A 25,548-nucleotide genomic window follows, 5' to 3' on the forward strand; every position below is an offset into this window, starting at 1 on the left:
GTCATAACTTCACTTCTCTGTGCCTCAGTTACCTCATCTGTAAAACTGGGATTAAGACTGTGAGTCCCATGTGGGACAGGGACTGTGTCCAACCTGATTAGCTTGTATCTACCCCAGTGCTTAGTAGAGTGCCTGGCCCATAGTAACAGCTTAACAAATATCACACTTATTAATATTGGGAAAGTACAACGGAATTAGCGGATACATTCCACACAGCAGGCAGGTGACCTAGTCAGGATTAGAACCCAGGTGTCCTGGCTCCCAGTCCCAGGCTTTTTCCACCAGCTGAAGCTACTTCTCCCAATAATCTGTGACAGATTCTGAAGCAGTCCATCATTAGTAAAAACGACCTTCCCTGACTAAGCTCTCCTTTCCTCTTCTCCCACTCGCCCTGACTTGCTCCCATTATTCATTCCCCCTCCTAGCCCCACAGCACTTATTTATTCCTATTAATGTCTGTCTCCCCCTCTAGACTGTAAACTCACTGTAGGCAGGAAACATGTCCGTTCGATGGTTCTATTGTACTCTCCCAGAAGCAGTATGGCCTAATGGATAGAGCACAGGCCTGGGACTCAGAGGGACCTGGGTTCCAATCCACAGTCTGCCACTTGTCTGTTGTATGCGCTTGGGCAAGTCACTTCACTTCTCCAGGCCTCAGTTCCGTCATCTGTATAATGGGGATGAAGAGAGTGAGCCTTATGTGGGACAGGGACTGTGTCCAACCTGATTAGCCTGTATCTACCCCTGTGCTTAGAACAGTGCCTGGTACATAGGAAGCACTTAAATACCATTATTATTATTATTATCCAAATGCAGTAAGCGCTCAATAAATACAATTGACTGACTGACTGACTGACTCCCTCAGGACACGCGAAGTGCAGCCGAGTTTGAAGTGAGCCACTTGCCCGGAGCCATCCGCATGGACCCTGACAGGGAGGATCTGTCAGAACTTCTACAGCAATACCTCTCTCCCGAGGGAAGCATTGCAGGTACATCCCAGCTCTGGGTCTCCCACCCGCCGTGTCAGTGAGCCCAAGGGGAGCCAATCCCTCCCACCCCCCGGAGTTTGTTTTGGCATTCGACTCATTCTGAAATAACCCCTGGCTCGTCCTGAGCCCTTCACCTTCTGATCCGCAGCTCGCAGCCCGCTGGTGCCCTGCTGCGGACGCTGGCAGGGAATGTGGGAGCCTAAAATAATAAAAGAAAAACCAACTCCTGAAAAGGAGATCTCATCAGCATGCACTCCAGAAGGCTTCTTTTTATAGTAGACAAAACCCTACTCTGAAAAGGGCCCAACCTGAAGGCCACGAGCTTCCAGGTGACTGACAGGATCCTCTTTAATAATTATAATAATGGCACTTATTAAGCGCTTACTATGTGCAAAGCACTGTTCTAAGTGCTGGGGAGGTTACAAGGTGATCAAGTTTTCCCACGGGGGGCTCACAGTCTTAATCCCCATTTTACAGATGAGGTAACTGAGGCCCAGAGAAGTGAAGTGACATTCCAGGATTTGAACCCATGACCTCTGACTCCAAAGCCCAGGGTCTTTCCACTGAGCCACACCGCTTCTCTTAACCTCAGAAAATGCCCCTCCTCCCCTCTGCCGCCCAGATGGGGCCTGGCTCCCCGGGTAATGGCAGCCAAGGAATGGCGCCATTTACCCATCCCCCTCCGACGGCAGGGTGCGTCCCCCAGGAAGAGATCATCTGCTACTGCACCGTGGGCTACCGATCATCCTTGGTGGCCAGGGCGCTGAACACAGACCGGCCCTCCAGAGCTAGGCATGTCTACAACGTCGACGGCGGGCTGGTGAAATGGGCCAGTGAGAGCCGGCCCATGAAGGACTCACAGGGCCGCGCCACTCAGTTCATCCACCCGGGGAATGCCGTGTGGTCCCGGGCCGTCCGCCCTGAGCTGAGGGCCTGGATGTGAGCCATAGCTGGTCCTGACTGAGCCGTTCTGGGCCCACAGGGAGTCGGGGTAGCCTCGGATGCAGCCATCGACTCCCATTTTGAACAAACGCCCGGGGCCCTTTTCCACTTCTAGGGTCACAATAAATGCAAGACTCCAATCCTCTCAGTCTCCATCTTCCTCTCTCGCCACATGTGCCCTCTACAAGGTCATGAACCTTGACCAAGAAGCAGCATGGCTCAGTGGGAAGAGCCTGGGCTTGGGAGTCAGAGGTCGTGGGTTCTAATCCCTGCTCCTCCATTTGTCGGCTGTGTGACTTTGGGCATGTCATTTAACTTCTCTGTACCTCGGTTACCTTGTCTGTAAAATGGGGATTAAGACTGTGAGCCCCATGTGGGACAACCCGATTACCTTGTATCTCCCCCAGTGCTTAAAACAGTGCTTGGCACATAGTAAGTGCTTAACAAATACCATTATTATTATTATTATTGTTATTTTGAACCTTTGGCACATCTGGATCATTTACCACTGTCAGTCAATCGTATTTATTAAGCACTTACTGTGCGCAGAGCACTGTACTGAGCGCTTGGGATTGTACAATATAACAGTCGTGTTCCCTGCCACCAACGAGCATATGGTCTAGAGGGGGTCTGGCAAAGGGATCCGGTCTGGGAACACTATGGAACAGTGGTGGTACTTGTTAATTACTTTTTTTTGGAAATGATATTTTTTAAGTGCTTACTATGTGTCAAGCACTGTTCTACGTGCTAGGGTAGAAACAAGTTAGTCAATTTGGACACGGTTCCTGTTCCACATGGGGCTCACAGTCTAAATCCCTATTTTACAGATGTGGGAACTGAAGCACAAGAGAAGTGAAGTGACTGGCCCCAGGTCGCACAGCAGATGAGTGGCGGAACTGGGATTAGAACCCAGGACCTCTGACTTCCAGGTCCATGGTCTTCCCTCTAGGCCACGCTGATTCTCGAAAGCAGCCAAGTGCATGCCAGGCAGTGGACTAGACACAATAAATGGGGCTCATAGTCTAAGGAGGACAGAGAACAGATATTTAATCCCCATTTTTCAGATGAGGAAACTGAAGCACAGAGTCATCTAGTGACTTTTCCAGGGTCGCTCAGGAGGCAAGTGGAGGAGCTGAGATTCGAACCCAGGTCTTCTGCGCTTGTTCCACCAGGCTACACGGCTTCTATCGCCCCACTCTCCCTCCTGCTCCCCCTATTTGTAAATCATCTACCCTATTAGACTGTCAACTCCAGGAAGGCAAGGGTTAAACATCTTGAGCTCCTCCAAACGCTCAGTATATAGCATCACACTCGGCAGGCTCTCAATAAATCCTATTCACCAGGATGACGATGTTGGTTCCAGTCATCCTCTCCACAGTCCAGCCAACATTGACCCAAAGAGGCATGATGGGTAATGAGGTGTGAGGGTCCACAGAATGGATCCCTCTTCATTTCAGCGGCCTCCTTGGCAATGGTAATGCCCCGACGACCAAAAACACCCCCCTGCACCGAAGCCAAGCCCTCGCCCGACCCCAATTCAGACGCACCTCAGAGTTTTTTTCATCGTGACCAACACTCCCTTTAAATAAACGCAGCCCTCCCTCGTCCTCAGCCTGGCCAACTCCGTTGGAGGCTCTCTCAGTGACCACACTGTCTGTACCTTTCTGGGATCCCTCCGCAGCACCAGGAATTTCTCACTTGGTTTTGGGATGTTTTCGATGCTTGGAAATAGAGCCCCATTCGGGGCGGGGGGCCCATGAAATGCAGGTCTCTTTCCCAGGCCACTCTTTTAAAATAACGACTGGGGCTCGGGAGGAGGGTGAAAAGTAATAACGTCAGATGGATTTAAAGACAGACATGGCTTTCCTTGTGAACCTTCATTCATTCGATCATTCAGTCCTGTTTATTGAGGATGTACTGTGTGTGGAGCACTGTACTAAGCATTGGGAGATTACAACAGAATACTATAACACATACATTCACTGCCCACAAAGAGCTTGCCATCTAGATGTGGGGAGCCTATACCTTGGTCTCACAGAATTTGTCTCCGATGACTCACATGATCCCACATTATTATTACTATTATTATTATTGCTAATAAGTTTTATCAAAAGGACTTGGATCAGTTCATAGATGATAGATACACAGGGGGTCATTACAGGGAAAAGATAAGGATGTTAGAAGATGCATCCTTAATCAAGGGGATGATTGTCGAGTCAGTCAATTGTATTTAGTGAGTGTTTACTGTGTGCAGAGCACTGTACTAAATGCTTGGAAGAGTACAACAATAAACAGACACGTTCCTTGCCCACAACAAGCTTACAACAAGTGGCTCAGTGGAAAGAGCACGGGCTTGGGAGTCAGAGGTAATGGGTTCGAATCCCAGCTCCACCACTTGTCAGCTGTGCGACCTTGGGCAAGCCACTTAACTTGTCTGGGCCTCAGTTATCTCATCTGTAAAATGGGGATTGGATTAAGACTGTGAGTCCTATGTGGGACAACCTGATCACCTTGTATCCCTCCCAGCGCTTAGAACAGTGCTTTGCACATAGTAAGTGCTTAACAAATGCCATCATTATTAGTAGAGTAACCATCAAACACCAGTTCCTCCAAGAGTCCAGTGGACATAGACTGCACCCGTTCTCCCTCCCATCTGTCTCCCACTGCATGCTGTTGGATCAGGGGGACCCGGGGAGAGAGTGTGGATGGCTCAGTGCAAACCATCCCCACTACTGCAAATACCACAAAGGTGCCATCTTGCTGGCAGTAGGACACAACTTTCCCCTCTTAATCACAGTTGTCTGAGCAACATTCACCCAACTGGCAAAGGGTCAGGAAACTACATATTGAGAAGCAGCGTGGCCTAGTGGAAAGAGCACAGGGCTGGGAGTCAGAAGACCTGGGTTCTAGTGACAGCTCCACCACTTGTCAGCTGTATGACCTTGGGCAAATTCACTCCTTCATTCAGTCATATTTATTGAGCATTTCCTTGTTGCACAGAGAACTGTACTAAGCATTTGGGAGTATACAATACAACAATAAACGGACACATTCCCTGCCCATATAGAAGTTGCAGTCTTGACTTCTCTGGAGCCACTTGCCCAAGGTCCCAGAGCAGACAAGTGGTGGAACCAGGATTAGAACCCAGGTGCTCCTGACTCCTAGGTCCGTGCTCGAACCACTAAGCCCCGCTGCCCAGCGCATAGAAAGAGCTCAATCCATACCACAAATGATGATGATTTTACATTCTAGGGGTCAACCGAACCCTGCTTTCCCTTCTTCCTGATTCCCCTTCCCATAAATCCAGCTGGGCTAATATCACCCAATCAGTCATCTTAGCCATGAAGCCAACAGCCCCTTCCCAGCGGATTTCTCTCCCACGTCCCTGACGCAGTTGCCGAGGAGAGACAGATGGAGTGACCCAACCAACAGTGGCCTCTGATGCATCTAATTGTGCTTTCACTCTGTTCCCGGTCAGCTCACTGATCAAGCCAAGGGCACCTTTCTGGGCTTCGCTCCAACTCCCAGTCGGAGTCCTTGGCCACTCATGCTGAACGCTGACCTGGGCTGGAAACAATAGCACCTCCGGCTCCTCAGGGCCGATTTGGGCCTGGCCGGCCGCCTCAGGCCAGGATCCTGATGGCCAGGTGGGCTGGCTCCCTCCCAGTGGCCGTTCCGCCTGCTCGAGCTGCTGCTTAGCGAGGGCCTTGCCCCATGCTTCTTCCTGGCCCCTACTGGGCTTCCTGTCAGCATTCAAGCACCTCGTCCCATCTTACCTCACCTTGCTGCTCTCCTACTACAACCCGGCCCGGACGCTCCACTCCACTGGATGCCAACCTACTCACCGGAACTCCATCTCGTCTATCTCACCACCCACCTCTCACCCGCATCCTACCTCTGGCCTGAAACTCCTTCCCTCCTCATATCCGTCAGATATTCTCTCTCCCCGCCTTCAAAGCCTTATTGAAGGCCCATCTCCTCCAGACTAAGCCCTCTTTTCCTTTTCCCCCACTCCCTTCTGCATCACCCTGATTTGTTCTCTTTATTCACTCCATTCATTCAGTTGTATTTATTGAATGCTTACTTTGTGCAGAACACTGTACTAAGCACTTATTTACCCCCCAACACTCAGCCCCACCAGCGCTTACGTACATATCCATAATTCATTTATTTATATTAATGTCTGTCTCCCACTCAAGACTGTAAGCTTTTCGTGGGCAGGGAATGAGTCTACCAACTCTGTAATATTTTTATATTGTACTTGCCCAAGTACTTAGACCAGCACCCTGCACATAACAACAGTGATGGCATTTATTAAGCGCTTACTACATGCAAAGCACTGTTCTAAGCACTGAGCACTGTTCTAAGCGCTAGTAAGCACTCAATAAATATAATAGATTGAATCCAGGCCTGAAAAATGCTGGTTTTCCAGGCTCCGCAGCTCTCTTCGCCCATCACCTAATCACCTAGCCTGCCAACCGCTGGGCTTCTCTTCTGGTTTGTCTTTCTCTCAGGACCCCTTTGCTTCCTACACTTGTTGCCTGGACTAGTCAGTTGGTCAATCGTACTTACTGAGTGCTTACTGTAGGCAGAACACTGTACTAAATGCTTGGGAGAGTATGTTATAACAATGGAACAGATGCATTCCCTGCCCACAACGAGCTTACAGTCTAGAGGGGTAGATTTGACTTTTGTAAGAATCATTATACTTTGCTATTTTCCCTAGCTGGATTTTATTTTAATCTCTGTCTTCCACAGTAAGCTCCTCATTGGCAGGGATAGTGACTACCAACATTATTACATTGTACTTTCCCAAGTGTTTGGTACAGTGGCTGCACCTATTAAATAAACCCCATGGATTGATTGATTAATAATATTTTTTAACCACTTACTATTGGCCTACCACTCTGCTAAGTGCTGGGGGAGTTAAAATACAGTTAGGTCAGACCCAATCCCTGTCCCACATGGCATTTGCAGTCTAAGCAGGAGGGAAAATGGGAATTTCATCCCCATTTTACAGATGAGGTAACAGGCATGGGGAATAATAATAATAATTATGGTGTTTTTTTAAGCACTTACTATGTGCCAGGCACTATACTAAGCACTGGAGAAGTTAAGTGACTTGTCACACAGCAGACCAGTGGCAAATCTGGGTCTGAAACCCAGGTCTCCTGCCTTCCAGCCCCTGGTTCTTTCCACTAGACCACGCTGCTTCCCCCATGTCCCTGGGGAAGGTGGAGAGGGGCCATCCCAGCCCAGGAACAGAATTCCCTTCTAGACACTCCCCCCAGGATAACCCTCCCTCCTCCCACCTCCTTGTCAGGAGACCAGCTCATAACGCTACAGTTCTCAATCCTTCCCCGTCCCTCCCCTTTAAATGCTGGGAGGTTTGAATTTCAACAACCGAAATTGAAAAAAAACCTCAGAAATTCGAGCCTGCGGTCCCTGGGACGGGCAGATTAGAACCTTCTGGCTCTGCATCTCGGCCTGGCGCTCAGCAAGGATGACTGTGGTTTCTGCAGGGTGGGGTTGCCCCCCTCCATCTTTCCCTCCTCATTCCCCCATTGCTCTTCCCTCAACATGCCCTCCCCAAGAGCAAAGGAAAACTCTCTCCCCCAACTCCTTGCTCAGCAGAACATATACAAAACTTGAAATGATGTAGAGAAGATTAGCATGGTCCCTGCTCTAAGAAGACATGCAAATTTGTTAATAATATTGATGGTGTTTGTTAAGCGCTTACTATGTGCCAAGCACTGGGGCAGATACAAGGTAATCAGGTTGTCCCACGTGGGGCTCACAGTCTCAATCCCCATTTTACAGATGAGGTAACTGAGGCCCAGAGAAGTGAAGTGACTTGCCCAAAGTCACACAGCCGTCAAGTGGTGGAGCCGGGATTAGAACTCACGACCTCTGACTCCCAAGCCCGGACTCCCTCCACTAAGCTGTGCTGCTTCTCAAGTAGAAGTGATGTGAAGAGATGTGAAGAGTTCCATCACAACACTTATGTACCTATCTCTAATTTTTTTTAATTTATATTAATGTCCATCTCCCCCTCTAGATTGTAAGCTCGTTGTGGGCAGGGAATGTGTCTGTTTATTGTTCTATTGTACTCTTCCAAGCACTTAGTAGAGTGCTTTGCCCACGGTAAGTACTCAATAAATATAATTGAATGGTTGAACCCCCACCTACCATCACCAGACCACCCACAACTTCTGGGGAAGACCACCCCCGACCCTTAAAGGAGCCATTTTTTCAACCAACACCCTGAGACAGGACAAACTCTGACCATTTTGAGGGAGGCTAGTCCAGTGGTCACTTGACCCCACCTTGGAGATAGCCCTCTCAGTGGTGTGTCCACGCCTGGGAGAACATGAAGAGTTTGAGCTCCTGGAAATCAATCAATCCAGGATTCTAAACCCGGCTCCGCCACTACTCTGCTCTGTGAACTTGGACAAGTCATTTAATTCCCCTGTGTCTCAGTTACCTCATCTGAAAAATGTATTAAGATTGAGAGCCCCGTGTGGGATATGGATTGGGTCCAACACGATTAGCTTGTATCAGAGAAGCAGCATGGCCTACTGGAAAGACTACAGCCCTGGGAGTCAGGGGACCTGGGTTCTAATGCCAGCCTGCCTGCCATGCCTGCCATATGGGGATTAATTCCTCTTTTCTCCTACTTGGACAGTGAGCCCCATATGGGACAGGAACTGTGTCCAACCTGACAAACTGTATCGATCCCAAGACTTAGAACAGTGCTTCACACACAGTAAGCACTTAACCAGTACCATAGTTATCATTAATTACTACCCACCCCAGCACTTAGTTCAGTACCTGACACATAGTAAGTGCTTAACAAATACCATGAAAAATCCATCAGTCAGTGGTATTTATTGAGCCTTACTGTGTTCAGTGCACTGTACTAAGCACCTGGGAGAATACAATAGAATTGGTAGACACAATTCCTGCCCAAAGGGAGCTTACAGTCTATAAATAAATGAAGCACATCTCCGCACTACTCTTCCAGCCACAAGATAGAAGTTGAAGGTTTTTCTTTTTCACCCTATTCAAAGACTACCCCCTCTTCTCTTTTCCCATCTCCCCTTTCTTCTGTCTCTCTTTCTCTTCCTATCTCCCTTTTTTCCTCTCTCTCCCTCCTCCTCCTCAGTCTCCCTGGCTTCCCTCTCTCTGTCTCTCTGTCACTCTCTCTCTGTCTCCCCCTCCCCCAAACCCCTCTTCTTCCCCTTCTCCCCTCCAGCTTCTCACTCTTCAACAAAGCCTATCTTGATGTCCTCCACTTGTTTACATCACAAAAAGGAGCGCTCTCCTCAGGACAATTTAATTGTATTAAGCTAAGCACTGGGGTAAAAATAAGTACTGTAAAAACACTTCTGGAAATAAGAGTACTATACAAAGTCAAGGTATTGCTAAAATAAACCCTTCATGCCCTTGAGGACAGAGGCAAAATTATCCCTCAGCCTTCTCTCCTCTAGGCTCAGCAACCCAAATTCCTTTGGAACTTCCCACACAGGACCTTTTATCCAGTCAGTCAGTCAGTATGTTAATTGTATTTATGGAGTGTTTACTGTGTGCAGAACACTGTACTAAGCGCTTGGGAAATTTTAATATAACAGACACATCCATCCTCCCGATTGGAGAAGCAGGGTGGCCTAGTAGATCAAGCATGGGCCTCGGAGTCAGGGAGACCTGGATTCTAATCCTGGTTCTGCCACTTGTCTGCTGTGTGACTTCGGGCAAGCCACTTATGTGGGACAGGGCCTGTGTCCAACCTGATTAGCTTGTATCTACCCCAGTGTTTGGTACAGTGCCCAGCACCTAGTAAGCATTTTACAAATTCCATAAAGAACAAACAAAAAAAAAAATCAGAGAGAATCTTCACTCTCCACAAGGGAAACCCCTTCCAGCACTAATGAGAGAGAAGCCACCTCACTCCAGACCCTCTCCACAAGAGTCGATTGAGAGTTCCACAGCCATAAATTCTCCCGAAAGACCAAAAATAGAGGTTGCGGTGCACTCTCCAGAGCTGACCGATGTCCTAAAAAGAAGGGTCAGGGTTTCTTTCTGCTCTGGCCATATTCCTGAAATGATGATGATGATGATGATGATCGTGGTTTTGATTAGGCACTTAGGTGCCAAGCACTGGGCAAGGTGCTGAGGTGCAGCCCACCTAATCAATCAATCAGTGACATTTATTGAGTGCTTACTAGGTGCAGAGCACTGTTCTAAGCTCTTGGGAGAAGACAGTACAACAGAATTAGCAGACACACTCCCTGCCCATAATAAGCTTTCAGTCCAGAGGGGAGACAGACATTAATATTGATTAAATTAGAGCAGTCACAGTCCCTGTCCCACACGGTTCTCCTGGTCTAAATGAGAAGGAAAAGTACATACCTTATCCCCAGTTTACAGATGTGGGACCCAAGGCACAGAGCTGTCAAGTGACTTGCCCAGGGTCCCACGGCAGGTAAGTGGCCGATCCAGGACCAGAGGTAGTAGCTGCAGTAGCGATATTAGTAATATGATTTATTGTGTGCTCACTTAGTGAGAAGCAGCGTGGCTCAGTGGAAAGAGCCCGGGCTTTGGAGGTCATGCGTTCAAATCCCACCTCCGCCAATTGTCAGCTGTGTGACTTTGGTCAAGTCACTTCACTTCTCTGTGCCCCAGTTACCTCATCTGTAAAATGGGGATGAAGACTGTAAGCCCACTGCGGGACAACCTGGATTACTTTGTTACCTCCCCAGCGCTTAGAACAGTGCTTTGCACATAGTAAGAGCTTAATAAATGCCATCATTATTATTATTATTATTATTATTCAGGGCATCATCGGCTTTAAAACACTCAATCAGCTTGCCCCCTCCTACCTCACCACTCTCCTACTTCAACCCAACCTACACACTTTGCTCTTTTAATGCCAACCTTCTCTCCATACCTCGATCTCATCTATCTCACCCCCAACCTCTCGCCCACATCCTGCCCCTGGCCCGGAATGACCTCCTTCTTCACGTCACACACTTTGCTCTTTTAATGCCAACCTTCTCTCCATACCTCGATCTCATCTATCTCACCCCCAACCTCTCGCCCACATCCTGCCCCTGGCCCGGAATGACCTCCTTCTTCACGTCCAACCAAAAAAATCACTCTCCCCGCTCTTCAAAGCCTTACTGAAGGTACAACTCCTCCAAGAGGCTTTCCCTGATGAAGCCCTCTTTTCCTTTTCTCCCACTCCCATCCGTGCCACCTTGACTTGCTCCCCTTCAATCAATCCCCCTCCCAACCTCACAGCACTTATGCATATAACAGTAATTTATTTATATTAATATCTGTCTCTCCCTCTAGGCTGTAAGCTCACTGAGGGCATGGAAGGTGTCTGTTATAATATTATATTGTACTTTCCCAAGCACTTAATACAGTGCTCTGCAAACAGTAAGCGCTCAATAAATACAATGGACTGACTGGCACTATTAGGAAGTGCAGAATAAAGACGTGATCCATCCCCAGCCCACAAGGAGCTTATATTCCTTGTTAGGAATATAAGGAGAACATAAGGTGAGAAGTAAGATCTCCTGACTCTTTATTCTGTGCTTTTGAATCATCCCCTTACAATCCCGCCTGTAGATTTCAGTTTCTCCATCTGCATAATGGGACCAACTTGGGTGAGAATCAAATCAAATGGCACCAACTGAGCATCTGTGCATTTGATGCCCTAGACAATAACTACACCTCAAAATTTTATTTTTAACTCTAAATCCTATCAGAGCTCCACAAAACAAGAGTCTCATTTTTAAACAGAAAGACAACTGCTCACGTTTAGGGGAAATTTTACTTTTCTATTTATTTTCCTCAACATCGCCTAAGATTAAGGCACTTAGAAGCACACAGGAGAGTTCAAATTAGAGAAGTAAATTCAGAAAAAAAAATCGAGTCTTCTTGCTTTTCGCCCATAGTCTGTTAACATCTTACCAATATAGAAAAAGAAATTGTTTCTTGAATACTGAGTCTAATTCTCGTAACCCACTGTTGAAGTCACAGCCACACACTCGGCAAGTTTGCCAGGTGAAAGAGTTGTGATTTGTAAAGTGAAGGGAGTCTCCCAGAGATCTTGGTTTTCATTCAAGAGCTGAACCCCGAACAGCACTGATTCTCCTGGAAGGAGAGGGGAGTTTCTGGAAACGCTACAGAGAGTAGTTCCTCTGGAAGTAGTTACCTGGACAACAGTTTGGCCAGGAAAATTCCCAGCTCAAGACAGTAGTGCATTTTGGATCCTGGGTTGAGAGGCCTCAGGCAGCCCCCTCCCGGGAATACACAAGACCCTGGGCGATATTCAGAGGATATCAAAGATAAACGGCACCCCTCCGATGGCATTTGCACCTTCCTGGTAAGGGAAAATAAACTGAATATTTAATAGAGCTTCATCTGAGAACTGAAAAGGCACAAGGCGCCATCTTAGGAAGCCCCCAAACAGGTACTCGGGCGGTAGAGATGGCAGGAAGTGGGGTGTCCATTCAAGCAGCCTTTATCAAAATTTAGCCTCATCCTCTCATAAGAAGCAGTGCATCATGGGAAAACCCAGAACAGTGGTGACCATATTCAGAAGCCAGAAACAGTGAGGTGGGAAGCTGGTTTTTAAGCTCCGGAGAGATCATCGCCATGACACCTGAAGGCCGGGGGGAGGATTTTGCTACCATTGACATTGTTGATTCAGTGTGCAGTTTACTTGTGGATCGTTCCATATCTGAGGTAGATGGAAATTAAGAGTCTATAGGCAGTGGAGCCTACATTGACCTTTCAATGCTTCCCACCCCTGGAAGGTTCCTTAGCAAGCCGGAGTGTTCGCGGCCTTCCCTACAAGCAGCAGGGAACGGTAAATAAACCTCCATATCCGCTCAGGGTGTCTGCGTCAATGACGGTGGACCAGGGAAATGGCCAGTACTAGCCTGGCAGTTGTCTGGTGAAAATATCAGCAGTCCAGGGTCGGGAGATGATGAGATCATCAGACGGGGGTGCAGCCAGTTGTTTTTGGATGCTGTGCCCGAGGCTCAATCAGGGCTCAATTGTTTCAGCCTGACAGGGCCATGAGGCCCCAAATCTGGGTTTTGGAAAGGAGTCGGAGATGGGGCATTAGGGGAGTGACGTAGCAAGCTTTTGGGTGGGAGTTCGGCCCCAAGGGAGAAAGGTGACACAGAGGTTCTTTAGCTTTGGCAGATTGCCTCCTTCAAATCTTAGTCCATTGGGATTTGAGTCGCGTTGGCCCAAGAGGGGAAGTTGTTCAAATCAAACATGACTGCCCCCCAGGTATTTATGGCTAGCACCACACAGAGGATCCCGATAATGTTCAGGACGAATCCAGCTTTGGCCTGGAAAACAAAATGGAGATGGGGAGTCTTGATGGGAATGGTGATCAATCCATAATTGGGAAAGGAACCCACTGTCCTTTGTCCATGCCTTGGTATTGACATCTCACTGTCACTTTGGATCTTTCCATCTGCTTTGGGTTTACACTCAGCCACGCTGACATAGAGCCAGTGTAGCAACTGCCACTCAAGCAGTGTCCAGCTCTATTTGTTTGTATCCACCGCAGAGCTTAATACAGTGCTTGGTACATAGTAAGCGCATAAATACCACTAGTACTATTATTCTCGCTAAGTACTTAGTATAGTGCTCTGCAGAAGCTCCAAAGAAAAGCCCCAGGGAGTACCACTAGACCCATAAGAGTCATTTTTTTGGTTTGTTTCTTTTATGGTGCTTACTAAGCACTTACTATGTGCCAGGCACTGAACTAAGCACCAGGGTAGATGCAGGCTAATCGAGTTGGACGCGGTCCATGTCCCACCTGGGGCTCAAGGTCTTAATCCCCATTTTACAGACAAGGTGATAGAGGCACGGAGACATGAAGTGACTTGCCCAGGGTCCCACAGCAGACAGGTGGCAGAGCCAGGATGAGAACGAGGGCCCCTCCAACTCCCAGGCCTGGGTTCTATCCACTAGGCCATGCTGCTTCCCATGGTGGGCAGGGATCAGGGCTGTTGTACTGGACTCTCCCAAATGCTTGGTATAGCGCTCTGTAAATGGTAAGTGCTCAAGAAACACCATTGACTAATGCTTAGTACAGTGCTCTGCACATGATAAAGGCTGAAGAAATTGACTGATGCTGTGCTCTGTACACAGGAACGCTTAATAAACACTATTTCTTCTACTCGTCTTATGCTGTCAAGTCGTCTCCGACCCATAACGACTCCATGGACATATCTCTCCCAGAACACCCCACCTCCATCTGCAATCATTCTAATAACATATCCATAGAGTTTTCTTGGTAAAAATAGGGATGTGGTTTACCATTCATTGCCTTCTTTCGTGCAGTAAAATTGAGTTTCCACCCACGACTCTCTTCCATGCCGCTGCTGCCCAGCACAGATGAGTTTTGACTTGTAGCAGATTGCCTTCCACTCACTAGCCACTGGCCAAGCTAGGAATGGAATGGGTAGGCTTCTGCTTGGCTCTCCCTCCCGTAGCCGAGACTGGTAGAGTACTGGAAACTCTCCAGGTGTGAACCTGAGAGGGGGTTTCTTCTACTACAACAATAATGATCTCACTTACCATATCAGCAACTTGAAGATGGCCAAAGGAAAACACTATAGCATTTGGAGGTGTGGCCACAGGCAACATGAAGGCAAACGAAGCACTAAGAGTACACGGCAGCATGACGTACAGTGGGTTGAGTCCAATAGACTGAGCCTGAAAGAAAACAAAATGGCAGCAGGAGGACCACCAAGAAATGCCTTAGAGAAGCAGCATGGCCTAGTGGACAGAGCCCGAGTCTGGGAGTCAGAAGGACTTGGGTTCTTACTCCTGTCCCGCCACTTGTCTGTAGCCATGTCCTTGGGCAAGTCACTTCACTTCTATGGGCCTCAGTTCCCTCACCAATAAAATGGGGATTAAAACTGTGAACCTTATTTGGAATGGAGACTGTGTCCGACCTGATAAGCATATAATGGTGGTGGTTTTTGTTAAGCACTTACTATGTGCCAGGCACTGTACTAAGCGCTGGGGTGGATATAAGCAAATCCAATTAGATACAGTCCTTATCCCATGTGGGGCTCATAGTCTTAATCCCATTTTACAGCTGAGGGAACTGAGGCCCAGAGAGGAGAAGTGAGTTGCCCAAGGTCACACCCCAGACAAGTGGCAGAGTCGGGTTTAGAACCCTGGTCCTTCTGACTCCCAGACCTGGACTTTATTTATGAGACCAGTGCCTGGCACACAGTAAGCGCTTAACCAATATCCTAAAAAAAAAATGGGCCCAAAATGTTCTAGAAACATGTCCCATTCAAGCCTCTAGACTGTAAGTCCCTGTGGGCAGGGATCATGCCTATTGGAATCCAAGCACATAGTACAGTGCTCTGCATGAAGTAAGCACTCAATAAATACCACTGATGAAGTGATTGAAAATTTCGAGCTATGAGACTTCTACCTTCTGAGTCATTCTACTCCCTTCAGTGGGGAGAGATTCAATTTTTTTCTCCTCAGTAGCCTAAGACTGCAAAAATCCCAGAGATTAAAGATGGAAGGGCCACTTAGATACCAGGTTAGCACTGATGCTGTTTCTCTTCTGGTTTTCAGAGTGCTTTCAGTGACAAGCACTGTACTAAGCACTGGGGTAGATAAAAGATAGCCAAGTCCCACATGGGGCTCACAGTACAAGTACGAGGGAGAGCAGGTATTGAATCCCCATTTTATAGATGAGGTAACTAAGGCTCAGAGAAATTAAGTGACTTGACCAAGGTCACACAGTGAGCAAGTGGCACAAATGGGCTTAGAACCCAGAATTTCTGACTTCCACGAGGCCAAGCCACTTCCCTATATCCAGGCTCAAGGTTTGGGTTCTTAAGAGGCTCAACCACAGTTTGGGAGAGTTTGTGAAAATGACCCAAGAGGAGAGTATAATTACAAGGCCTGTGAGGTGATATTTTTAAAAGATAAACTCGGACTGTGGTAATTTCTCTCAGAGTTTGGGTGTTATTTCAGGTAACCGCTGGCAAAGCGGCCCCAAATTGTAACGAGATCCTGGATGAAACCGACCTGATTCTCTGAAGCGCTTCATTTCTGTGATCTTGGCTGGTGGGAGGTTTTAGGTATCATGTTTACAAACTCAGGGAAAAATAGTTTGACTTTTAGGACCTTTGAGGACTTATAGGACATTCAGTATTCCTTAGTAGACAATCATCTTTGAAATCCAGATGTCCAGCATGTTAGTAACCCAACTTTGAGAAGACTGAGAATTTAGATTCTTAGAAGAACAAGGGTGTTACTTTTGTAGGGGGGGTATTAAAAGCCAGTTTAAACAAAAGAAAAGACATGGAGAGAGACCTGAGTTTTTAAAAAGGGGACTCAGGGGAAAGTTATAATATTAGAGACCACAGGCATTGTCTTCAAGATAAGATAGATTCAGTCCTGAGCTATCTTGCCACAGGCCTCTGCTCTGGTAGTCTGGAAATTGGCACATGCTTTCTCTTATTTGACTAGATGCTTCTAGAGGGTAGAGAAGCAGTGTGGCCTAGTAGATAGGCCACAGGCCTAGAGGTCAAAAGGATCTGGGTTCTAATCCCACTCCGCCACTTGTCTGTTGTGGGACCTGGGACAAGTCACAACTTCTCTGTGGCTCTCAGTTTCTGTAAAATGGGGATTAAGACAGTGAACCCAAGGTGGGGCAGGGACTGTCCAATCTGATTAGCTTGTATCTACTCCAGTGCTTAATATGATGCTTGGTACACATGGTAAGCAACAAAAACCATTTTTTTATATATAAAAAGGCAGGGATTTTTCCATACCCTTCTCTCGTAATTCCCCTCAGCACCACCCTATCCAGATCCAACTTCTGCCTTCTTCTTTGGAGATCACTGAACTGAGGAATGATAAGAATGATAGACGTTCCCTCTTCATTCCTTTGGAGAACTCATTCATTCCTCAGCTTCAACTCATTCATCCCTCACCACAAATGTCCTGCAAACATCTCCTCAGTCCTCAAATAACCTCCACTGATTGCCCATTCATCTCACCATCAGCCTTAAGGCCTCGATCCGCTCTCTCCCTCCTACCTATCCTCATTCCTCTCCCACTATACCCCAGCCTGCCCAGATTTGTCCTTGAATGTGTGTCTCACTCTCGTCTCAATCAACATCAATCCCTTGATCGCAGCCTGCCTCGCAACTGGACCTCCCTCCCCCTTCATATGCAACAAACCGCCACTCTTCCCACCTTCAAACCCCTACTAAAATCCCATCTCCTCCAGGCAGCCTTCCCTGACTAACCTCTCATCTCCTCACCCCCTTCTCCCTCCCTTCTGGGTCAACTATGCACTTTGATATTCACCTCAGCACCTCCAGATTGTAAGCTCACTGTGGGCAAGGGACATGTCTGCCAACTCTGTTCAATTGATGTACTCTCCCAAGAGCTTAGTACAGTGCTCTGAACAAGGTAAGCGCTCGATAAACACCGCTGATTGATTGGTACAGATCCTTATGCTTTGTTGCTTCATTCTAACTGTATTTTATTGTCAGTCTCCCCACTAGATTGTAAGCACCGTAAGGGCATAAATCATGCCTACCAACTCTATTGGATTGTCCTCTCCCAAGCACTTATTACAGTACTCTGCACACTGTAAGTGCTCAATAAATAACATTGACTGATAAAATTTGTAATTTATTTTTATCAATGTCACTCTAGGCTGTAAGCTCCCTATGGGCAGGGAACATATCTACCAGCTTGGTGGTACTGTATTGGTCTAACTGCTTAACAAATACCACTATTAGTATTATTGTTATTATTATTTCTGGTACTCAGTGTACAGAGAAGCAGCGTGGCCTAGTGAATACCGCAAGGGCCTGGAAGTCAGAAGGACAGGGGTTCCAATCCCGGTTCTGCCACTTGTCTGCTGAATAACCTTGGCCAAGTCACATCACTTCTCTGTGCCTCAGTTACCTCATCTGTACAGTGGGAATGAAGGCTGTGAAATCCATGCGGGACAGGGACTGTGTCCAACCCAATTTGCTGTAGCCACCCAGTGCATAGTACAGTGCCTGGCACATAATAAGCACTTAACAAATACTACAGTTATTATTACAATTACTCTTCCAAGTGCTCTGTACAGTACTCTGCCCACAGTAAGGGCCAATAAATACCACCAATTGATCACGTTCAATTATACCAGAGAAAAAGAGAGTGCATTTCCGTTGCCCTTAGAACCTCCGTCAGCCCAGGGAGTAGGTTGAGTTGGGGAGCGGAAGGAGGTCGGGTTTCTAGCTGGGACCCAGAAAAGCCCAGCAAAGGGGACGAAGTGGAAAGGCGCTTACCATAGAAGCAAAGATGGGGAGGAACAGGGTGGCTGTAGCGATGTTGCTAGTGCACTCGGTGAAGACGGCCACGAAGACAGACAGGATCACTGTGATGACGGATGGGGGGGCCGACTTCAAAGGCTTCATCTGATCCCCCATCCAGTTGGACAGCTTGGAGACCTACAATCCCCAGAGGAGTCATGTTCCACGGATAATCCCTTGTGACACCTGCCTACCTGGGCGTTTCGGGGACAAAACTGGGGAGTCCCCCCTCCCCTGGTTTTAGTCCCAGACCTGGACGCCTGGGCTGATCATGTCCTGATGTGTCCACAACCTTCTGAAGCACTTCTGAATTCACCCTATAACTTCAGCATTCACTCACCTGCTCCTCCAAGCTTTTTTTTTTGTCTTTTGTTTTCGCATTCATATAGTATTTAAGTGCCTACTGTATGTCATACACTGTTCTAAGCGCTGGGGTAGATTCAAGTTTATCGGGTTGGACACAGTCCCACTCCTACATGGGGCTCACAGTCTTAATGTGGAGAAGGCGGGGGGGCGGGGGGAGGAATGAGGGAGAAGGGAGGAGGAAGAAGTCTGCTTTGAAGATTTGGGAACACTTCTTCCAGGACTAAATTGCCCCCATAAAATGGTGCCACCCTCCCTGCCATAGGCCTTCCCTGACTCTTGGAGAGGCTGGTATTTACCTCAGCTCCTTTGGCCAGAGCAAACCCTCCACCTAGCAAGAGCACAATGCCCCAGGGTACTCTCTCCTGAGTCACCTTCCAGGTCAGCAGGGCTGGTGGGTAAAACGGTTCCTTCCACTCTGGGAGAAGAAGAGAAAAGGGAGTCTGAGCCAGGATAACAGGAACAACCCACCTTTGCTCTTTCTCTTCCCCTCTTTTCTCTCCTCCCCTCTCAGAGGGGCTGGGGGTGATGTAGGCCTGACTGGAACTTTGGGATTCTAGAGTAGAGCTGAAGTATCCTCAGAGACCCCAGCTTCTCTCCCCCACCTTGCTCCTCACCCATCCCTTTACCTTCGTCCGTCTGGCTTCGGAAGTTGAATCGAGGTTTCTGAGAGGGAACGACAAAAAGCAATATTGCAATGAAGACGGCGACGGTCGCGTCAGTCATATACCTTCAGGGAAAAGAAGGATATAGTAGGAAGTTTCACCTACAAAAGCTCTGTTTCCTTTGGAAGATGTCTCAATCACTTCCTTGAGAACAGGCAAGCAGGTGGAGAAGCAGAGTGGCCTAGCGAAAAGAACATGGACCTGGACATCAGGGGAACTGGGTTCTACTCCTGGCTCTGCCCTTTGCCTGCTCTATGACCCTGGACAAGTCACTTGACTTCTTGGTGTCTTCTGACCTGTAAAATGGGGATTAAAAACTTATTGTCCCCTGACTTTAGATTGGAAGGCCCCTAAAGGGCAGGGACTGTGTCCGACCTATCCCAGTGCTTAATACAATCCTTACCACATAGCAAGCACTTTTTTTTTAATGATATTTGTTAAATGTCTTACTATGTGCCAGGCACTATACTAAGCACTGGGGTAGATACAAGCTAATCAGGTTGCACTTGGAACTCACAGTCTTAAACCCAATTTTACAGACAAGGGAACTGCGGTACAGAAAAGTGAAGTGGCTTGCCCTGGTTCACTCTACAGACAAGTGACAGAGCCGGAATTAGAACCCATGACCTTCTGGCTCCCAGGCCCATGCTCTATCCACTACACCATGCCGCTTCTCTGTACCATACAACAGAATTGGCAGGCCCATTCTCTGCCCACAACAAGTTTATAGTCTTACTATTATGGTATTTATTAAGTGCTTCCTATGATCCCAGCGCTGTACTAAGCATTTGGTAGGATGGTGTCTGCTCCCCCTCTTGTTCTTTTAGTACAGTGCTCTCCCCCCTTCATAGGATTTATTGAAGGCCCATCTCCTCCAAGAAGCCTTCCCTGATTAAGCCCTCCTCTCTTCTTCTCCCACTCCCTTCTGCATTGCCCTGACTTGCGCCCTTCATTCATTCCCCATCCCAGCCCCATGACGCTTATGTATATATCTATAATTTATTTAGTTATGGAAATTAATGTCTGTCTCCCCGTCTAGACCGTGAGCCTGCTGTGGGTAGGGGATGCATCTGTTTGTTGTTGTATTGTACTCTCCCAAGCACTCAGTACAGTGCTTCACACACCATAAGCACTCAATAAATACAATTGAATGAAGTTTAATACAGTGCTCTGCTCCCATTAAGTGCTCAGTAAATACCATTGCTACTCATTGTTTCCAGTATCCGATGCCTGTCAATTTTTAAGTGAGCTCTGTGACCCCCCGCCAACCAGCCCCTCTAAAGTGGAGAGAGATTTAAATCAGGATCACACCGCTGACTTACTTGGTCCTGCCGTCCGTCCAATAGAAGGACATCCAGCCGGGCATGAAGCCGGGATCCCGGGTGAACCACAGGAACACCAGGAGGATGAAGCAAACGAGGACGTTGATTTCGGCGAAGGTGAGCGGACCCATCTTGGCATACTCTGCACTCAGCAACTCGTAGGTCAGTTTCTCTTTTCTCGTTTTCTCCATCCCTAAGCCCCACAGTTTCTTAAAGCTTTGGGGCAAAGAAGGGAGAAGAGGGCAAATTTGGCATGTGAAAGGGGGTTTATGAAGCGGCCTGCCGCGTGCCGAGAGCTGGGGCAGATTGTAGATCAACAAGGCATGGCATCCCTGTTCCTTTCATGATGTAAGAGAGAAGGAGAGCAGGGGTCTTCATGCCCATTTTAGAGATGAGGAAACTGAGGCTCAGAGAGGCTAAATGACTTATCCGAGTCCCCGCTGAAGGACTAGCACCCAGATCTCCTGATGCCCAGGCCCGAGCTCTTTCCACTAGGCCGGACTCACGCCCCATTCTCTTGCTGACAGGTAGCTGTGGCATCACACTCAATCAATCAGCAGCATGGCTAGAACACGGGCCTGGGAGTCAGAAGGTCATGGCTTCTAACCCCAGCTCCGCCACTTGTCTGCTGCGTGACCTTGGGCAAATCACTTCACTTATCTATACCTCAGTTCCCTCATCTGTAAAATGGGGATTGAGACTGTGAGCCCCATGTGGGACAGGGACTGTGTCCCAACCCGATTTGCTTATATTCACCCCAGCGATTAGTACAGTGCCCGGCACATAGGAAGCACTTAACAAATACCATAATTACTAATCAATCAAAGTTCCTATCTCACCTCAGTCTGCTGTCAGATGAGCATTTCACCACCTCGCAATAAGGCTAAAAGAATCAGGATAAAACACTAAAGGAAAGCATCTTTCCAGATCATGGCCTGGTGGAAAGAGCATGGGATTGAAAGTCAGGAGACTCAAGTTCTAATTCCTCTTCTGCCACTGGTCTGCTAGTTGACCTTAGACCAGTTGCTTAACCTCTCTGAGCCTTAGTTTCCTCATCCAAGTAAAATGGAGATCAGATACCTGCTCTCCCCACCTCTTAGATTGAGAAACCCACATGGGGCAGAGACTGTCCTGTTTATCTTGGAGCAACTCCAGCATTTAGTACAGCACTTCAGCCCACAGGAAGCACTCATTAAATACCGTTCTAATCATTATTAGCATCCCGTGCAACCGTTGGCCCACTCCCGGTTAATTTCACATGGTGGCATGGCGCTTACTTGGGCATTTTGTGGGTGCAGACCACGTGAAGACCCCATGGAGTCATCCATGGGGTGACAGAAATCAACCCTAGGCTGGGCAGGGGTGAGGGTGTTTTCTTGACCCCTCACAATCTGCCCAAACTTACTACCAAATGGGAAAATTCAAGGACCATGAACTTTTGTATCCCCCTCCTCGGGACATCAATTCAAAAATCACCTGCCTCAAACATGATTCTAGAACTAGGTCTCTCAGAAGGCTGAAGTTCAGTCACGCCCCGGGGTCCCGATTCCATATGGTATCACAGAGTGCCCGGTGAATTGTCCACCCCATAACGTGATGTCATCACACAAGCATCTGCGCAAACTCCCAAACGTGGAGGGTTTCTAGGGGCCAGAATCCCTGTCTACACCTTACTCATTACGGGCAGGAAACGTGTCTGCTAATTCTGTTGTATCAGACTCTTCAAAGCCCTTCGTATAGTGCTCTGCACCTACAAAGCGCTCAATAAATACCACTGGTGCTGAGCGCTTACTGTGTGTGAAGCCCTGTAGTAAGTGCTTGGGAGAATATGATATAACAATAATAGACACATTCCCTGTCCACAATGGGCTTAAAGTCTAGAGGGTTTGATGATTGATTAATTGTTCCAGTTCCACAGGCTTTCCTCCAAGCTCCCACAAAGCCAGAGTGGACGGAGTCTGGGAATTTTCCAATCCTTTCACTGAAGACCCACCCAGGGACTGTGGGGAGGAAAACTCCTTCCTCACTTGCCTCCCAAAGTTGTCCTGACTGACCTCTACCGGTATCCGGACTCCAGAGAAACTTACTTGAGCCCCATGAAGAAGCACTGCAACCAAAACCAGGCCAGCAGCAGCATCAGCAACATGTTGGGGAAAGCGAATCCAAACCAGCTGGCAAAGTTCACCACATCCTTGTTCTTGGGGAACAGCCTGAAATAAGGAAACGTAGGTATCAGTTCTGAAGCCAGGCCACCAGGAATCTGACCTCCGCAACCTCTCTGCTGTCAGCGGACAAGCTCAAGAGGAGGGGAAGGAGGACAAAGATAGGGTGAGAGGGAAAGAGATCCTGTGAGAAGCCCCCTCTCTCACCCGCAGATTTTTTTTTTCCTATAATACTCATTAAACACTTACAATGTGTCAGGCACTGTTCTAAGCACTGGGGTAGAGATAAGCTCGTCAGGTTGAATAGATTCCATGTCCCATGTGGGATTCACAGTCTTAATCTCTCTGCATTTTACAGATGAGGTAACTGAGGTCCAGCGAAGCGAAGTGACTTGTGTAAGGTCACACAGCAGATAAGTGGCACAGCCATGATTAGAACCCAGGGCCTTCTGACTCCCAGGCCTGTGCTCTACCCACTCAATGTAGATAACCCCTTCATTCTTTCAATCGAATGTATTAAGCACCTACTGTGTGCAGAGCACTGGAGTAAATGCTTGAAAGAGTACAACAGTAAACAGACATATTCCCCACCCACAACGAGCTTACAGTCTTTATGAAGCAGTTGATAATTTCTGAGAAGTAGCGTGGCCTAAACAAGAGAGCACAGGCCATGAACAGGTTTCATGTTGCCTTATTATTAGACTGCAAGCTCCCAGGGGCAGGGAGAGAGTCTTCTCCTGGAATTAACTTCTGTGTTGTGTCCAGCATACGTGGCAGCTGAATAAGTAGCATTTAATAATGAACTCGTTGGTGGTATTCATACATTCATTCAATCATATTTATTGAGCACTTACTGTGTGCAGAGCACTACACTAAGTGCTTGGGAAGTACTGCTGCTGCTAATGAATAATAATAGTGGTGTTTTTTAAAAACACTTCTGTGCTGGGTCCTAGGATAGATACAGTCCAATCCAATCAGATGCAGTCCCTTGGTTATAATGGCAGGAGAGAACAGATACTTAATCCCCATTTTACATATGGGGATTGAGGTAACTCTTGGATCTACTCCAATGCTAAGTACAGATCTTAACACCCTGCAAGGGCTTAACATAAACCCCAATTATTAAGTGGAAACTGAGGCCTAGAGAAGTCACACAGCAGGCCAGCAGTGGAGCCGGAATTCGATTCCGGGACTCCTGCCACCTCGCCTGCACTTTCTGCTCGGCCTGCCACTTCTCTGAGGAAGGTGTTGATAAAATTGATGATGACGAAGGAGAGGAAGGGCCAGTGATCCCGTTATCCCCTTCGCAATCTCCGGGCGATTTTGAGAGAAAGGCCACCGGGAGGCAGGAATGACTGCCAAATGAGCAAACTTGGATCCCTTGGCCTTTGGACTAGTTGGATCACGTGAGGATTGTCGGATGCTCTGCATGGCCCAAGCAGGAAGCATATCTGGCTCAGCGTCTCTGAGGGAGGCCTGGCTCTGCCAGGGCTCGTGTTTCCCCCAACTCACATTGGCAAGAATGTGGGGCTGGGGGGGAGCCCTCCTCCTGACACATATCTGCCGGGGCACTTTGGGTGCAGGCATTAGGGATCAGAGTGGGGTATGCCCACGGAGTCACTCTTGGGGTTCTGCAAGAGCAAGACCTCCTCATGCCCACATCTCCCTCCTCAACCTTCCCGGCCCACCCCCAGCCCCCGCGGGAGGAAGCTGCCATTCACGCCCAGCTGGAGGGGTGGGGGAGACCAGTCGCCACAGCGCTGTGGAGCCGCCCGACACTCACGAGTGCATCTGCCCAGAGAGGACGACGTTGGGCCCCGTCCCGGTCAGCGTGGCTGTCCCGCCGATACTGGCCGCATAGGCTATGCATAGGGTCAGAGCCTTGCAGATGGACTTCTTTTCAGATGCACTGCCGTTGTACTGCTCCCTGGGGGTCTCGGGGGTCTCAGGGACCTCGGGGGTGCCTGGTGGGGGGAAGTAACCATCACTGCCTGCCCTGCAGAGACCCCACTTCTCCTTCCCGACTAAGCACCTCCCTCTATCCCAGTGGGGTGTAGCGAAGCAGCCTCAGCTCACTGCCACCTCTGCAGGACCTCAGCACTGGAGAAGTCACTGTGGCCACAGTGGTGACATGGACTCAATCGCCAGGAGCCTAGGATTCTGCTCTTCTAGATGGTCACTGTACCTGCTTACCTCTGTTTCCACCTTCATGTCCTCATGTCGCTTTTGTTTCATCTCTGCTTATGTGCCTGTCACCAGCCCCCTCTCCCCCTCTACATTTTTAGATTGTGAGGCCCCCACAGGACAGGGGCTGGGTCTAATTCTTTTTTAAATGTTATCTGTTAAACATACTATGTTCCAGGCACTGAACTAAGCGATGAGGGTAGATACCAGATAATCGGGTTGGGCGCAGTCCCTTTCCCACACAGGACTCATGGTTTTAATCCCCATTTGTTGGACGAGGCAACTGAGGCCCAGAGAAGTGAAGTGACTTGTCCAATGTCACACAGCAGACAAGTGATGGAGCCAGGATTAGACGTCAGGTCTGACTCCCAGGCCCAGGCTCTGTTCACTAGGCCACAAATTTTTTCCCCAGTGCTCTGTATACAGAAAGCACTTAATAAAGCAGTGTGGCTTAGGGGATAGAGCTCGGGCCTAAGAGTCAGAAGTAACTGGCCTCTAATCCCGGCTCCACCACTTTTCTGCTGGGTGACCTT

General features: G+C 48.3%; 1 protein-coding gene and 2 non-coding genes across 3 annotated transcripts in view; 1 reads left to right on the forward strand and 2 right to left on the reverse strand.

Annotated features, from left to right (window-relative positions):
* Window positions 1-7,556: 7,556 nt before the first annotated feature.
* On the forward strand, window positions 7,557-7,658 carry LOC119939886. Its single transcript, XR_005454840.1, has one exon. It is a non-coding gene; the product is annotated as a U6 spliceosomal RNA (small nuclear RNA).
* A 4,097-nt stretch (window positions 7,659-11,755) lies between these two features.
* The window catches only part of SLC13A5 (solute carrier family 13 member 5), a 29,858-nt gene continuing 16,065 nt past the window's right edge, over window positions 11,756-25,548 (reverse strand). Inside the window, 8 exon segments of the mRNA XM_038759382.1 lie at window positions 11,756-13,303; window positions 14,544-14,681; window positions 18,296-18,457; window positions 18,982-19,100; window positions 19,312-19,412; window positions 20,670-20,885; window positions 22,757-22,879; window positions 24,615-24,795. Of these exon segments, the coding sequence (XP_038615310.1) occupies window positions 13,169-13,303; window positions 14,544-14,681; window positions 18,296-18,457; window positions 18,982-19,100; window positions 19,312-19,412; window positions 20,670-20,885; window positions 22,757-22,879; window positions 24,615-24,795 (1,175 nt within the window). The 3' untranslated portion in view covers window positions 11,756-13,168.
* On the reverse strand, window positions 14,371-14,508 carry LOC119939898. The gene has a single exon (XR_005454851.1). It is a non-coding gene; the product is annotated as a small nucleolar RNA SNORA7 (small nucleolar RNA).

Source organism: Tachyglossus aculeatus, chromosome 17, assembly GCF_015852505.1.
Source record: "Tachyglossus aculeatus isolate mTacAcu1 chromosome 17, mTacAcu1.pri, whole genome shotgun sequence".
In the NCBI taxonomy this organism is placed as follows: Eukaryota; Metazoa; Chordata; class Mammalia; order Monotremata; family Tachyglossidae; genus Tachyglossus; species Tachyglossus aculeatus.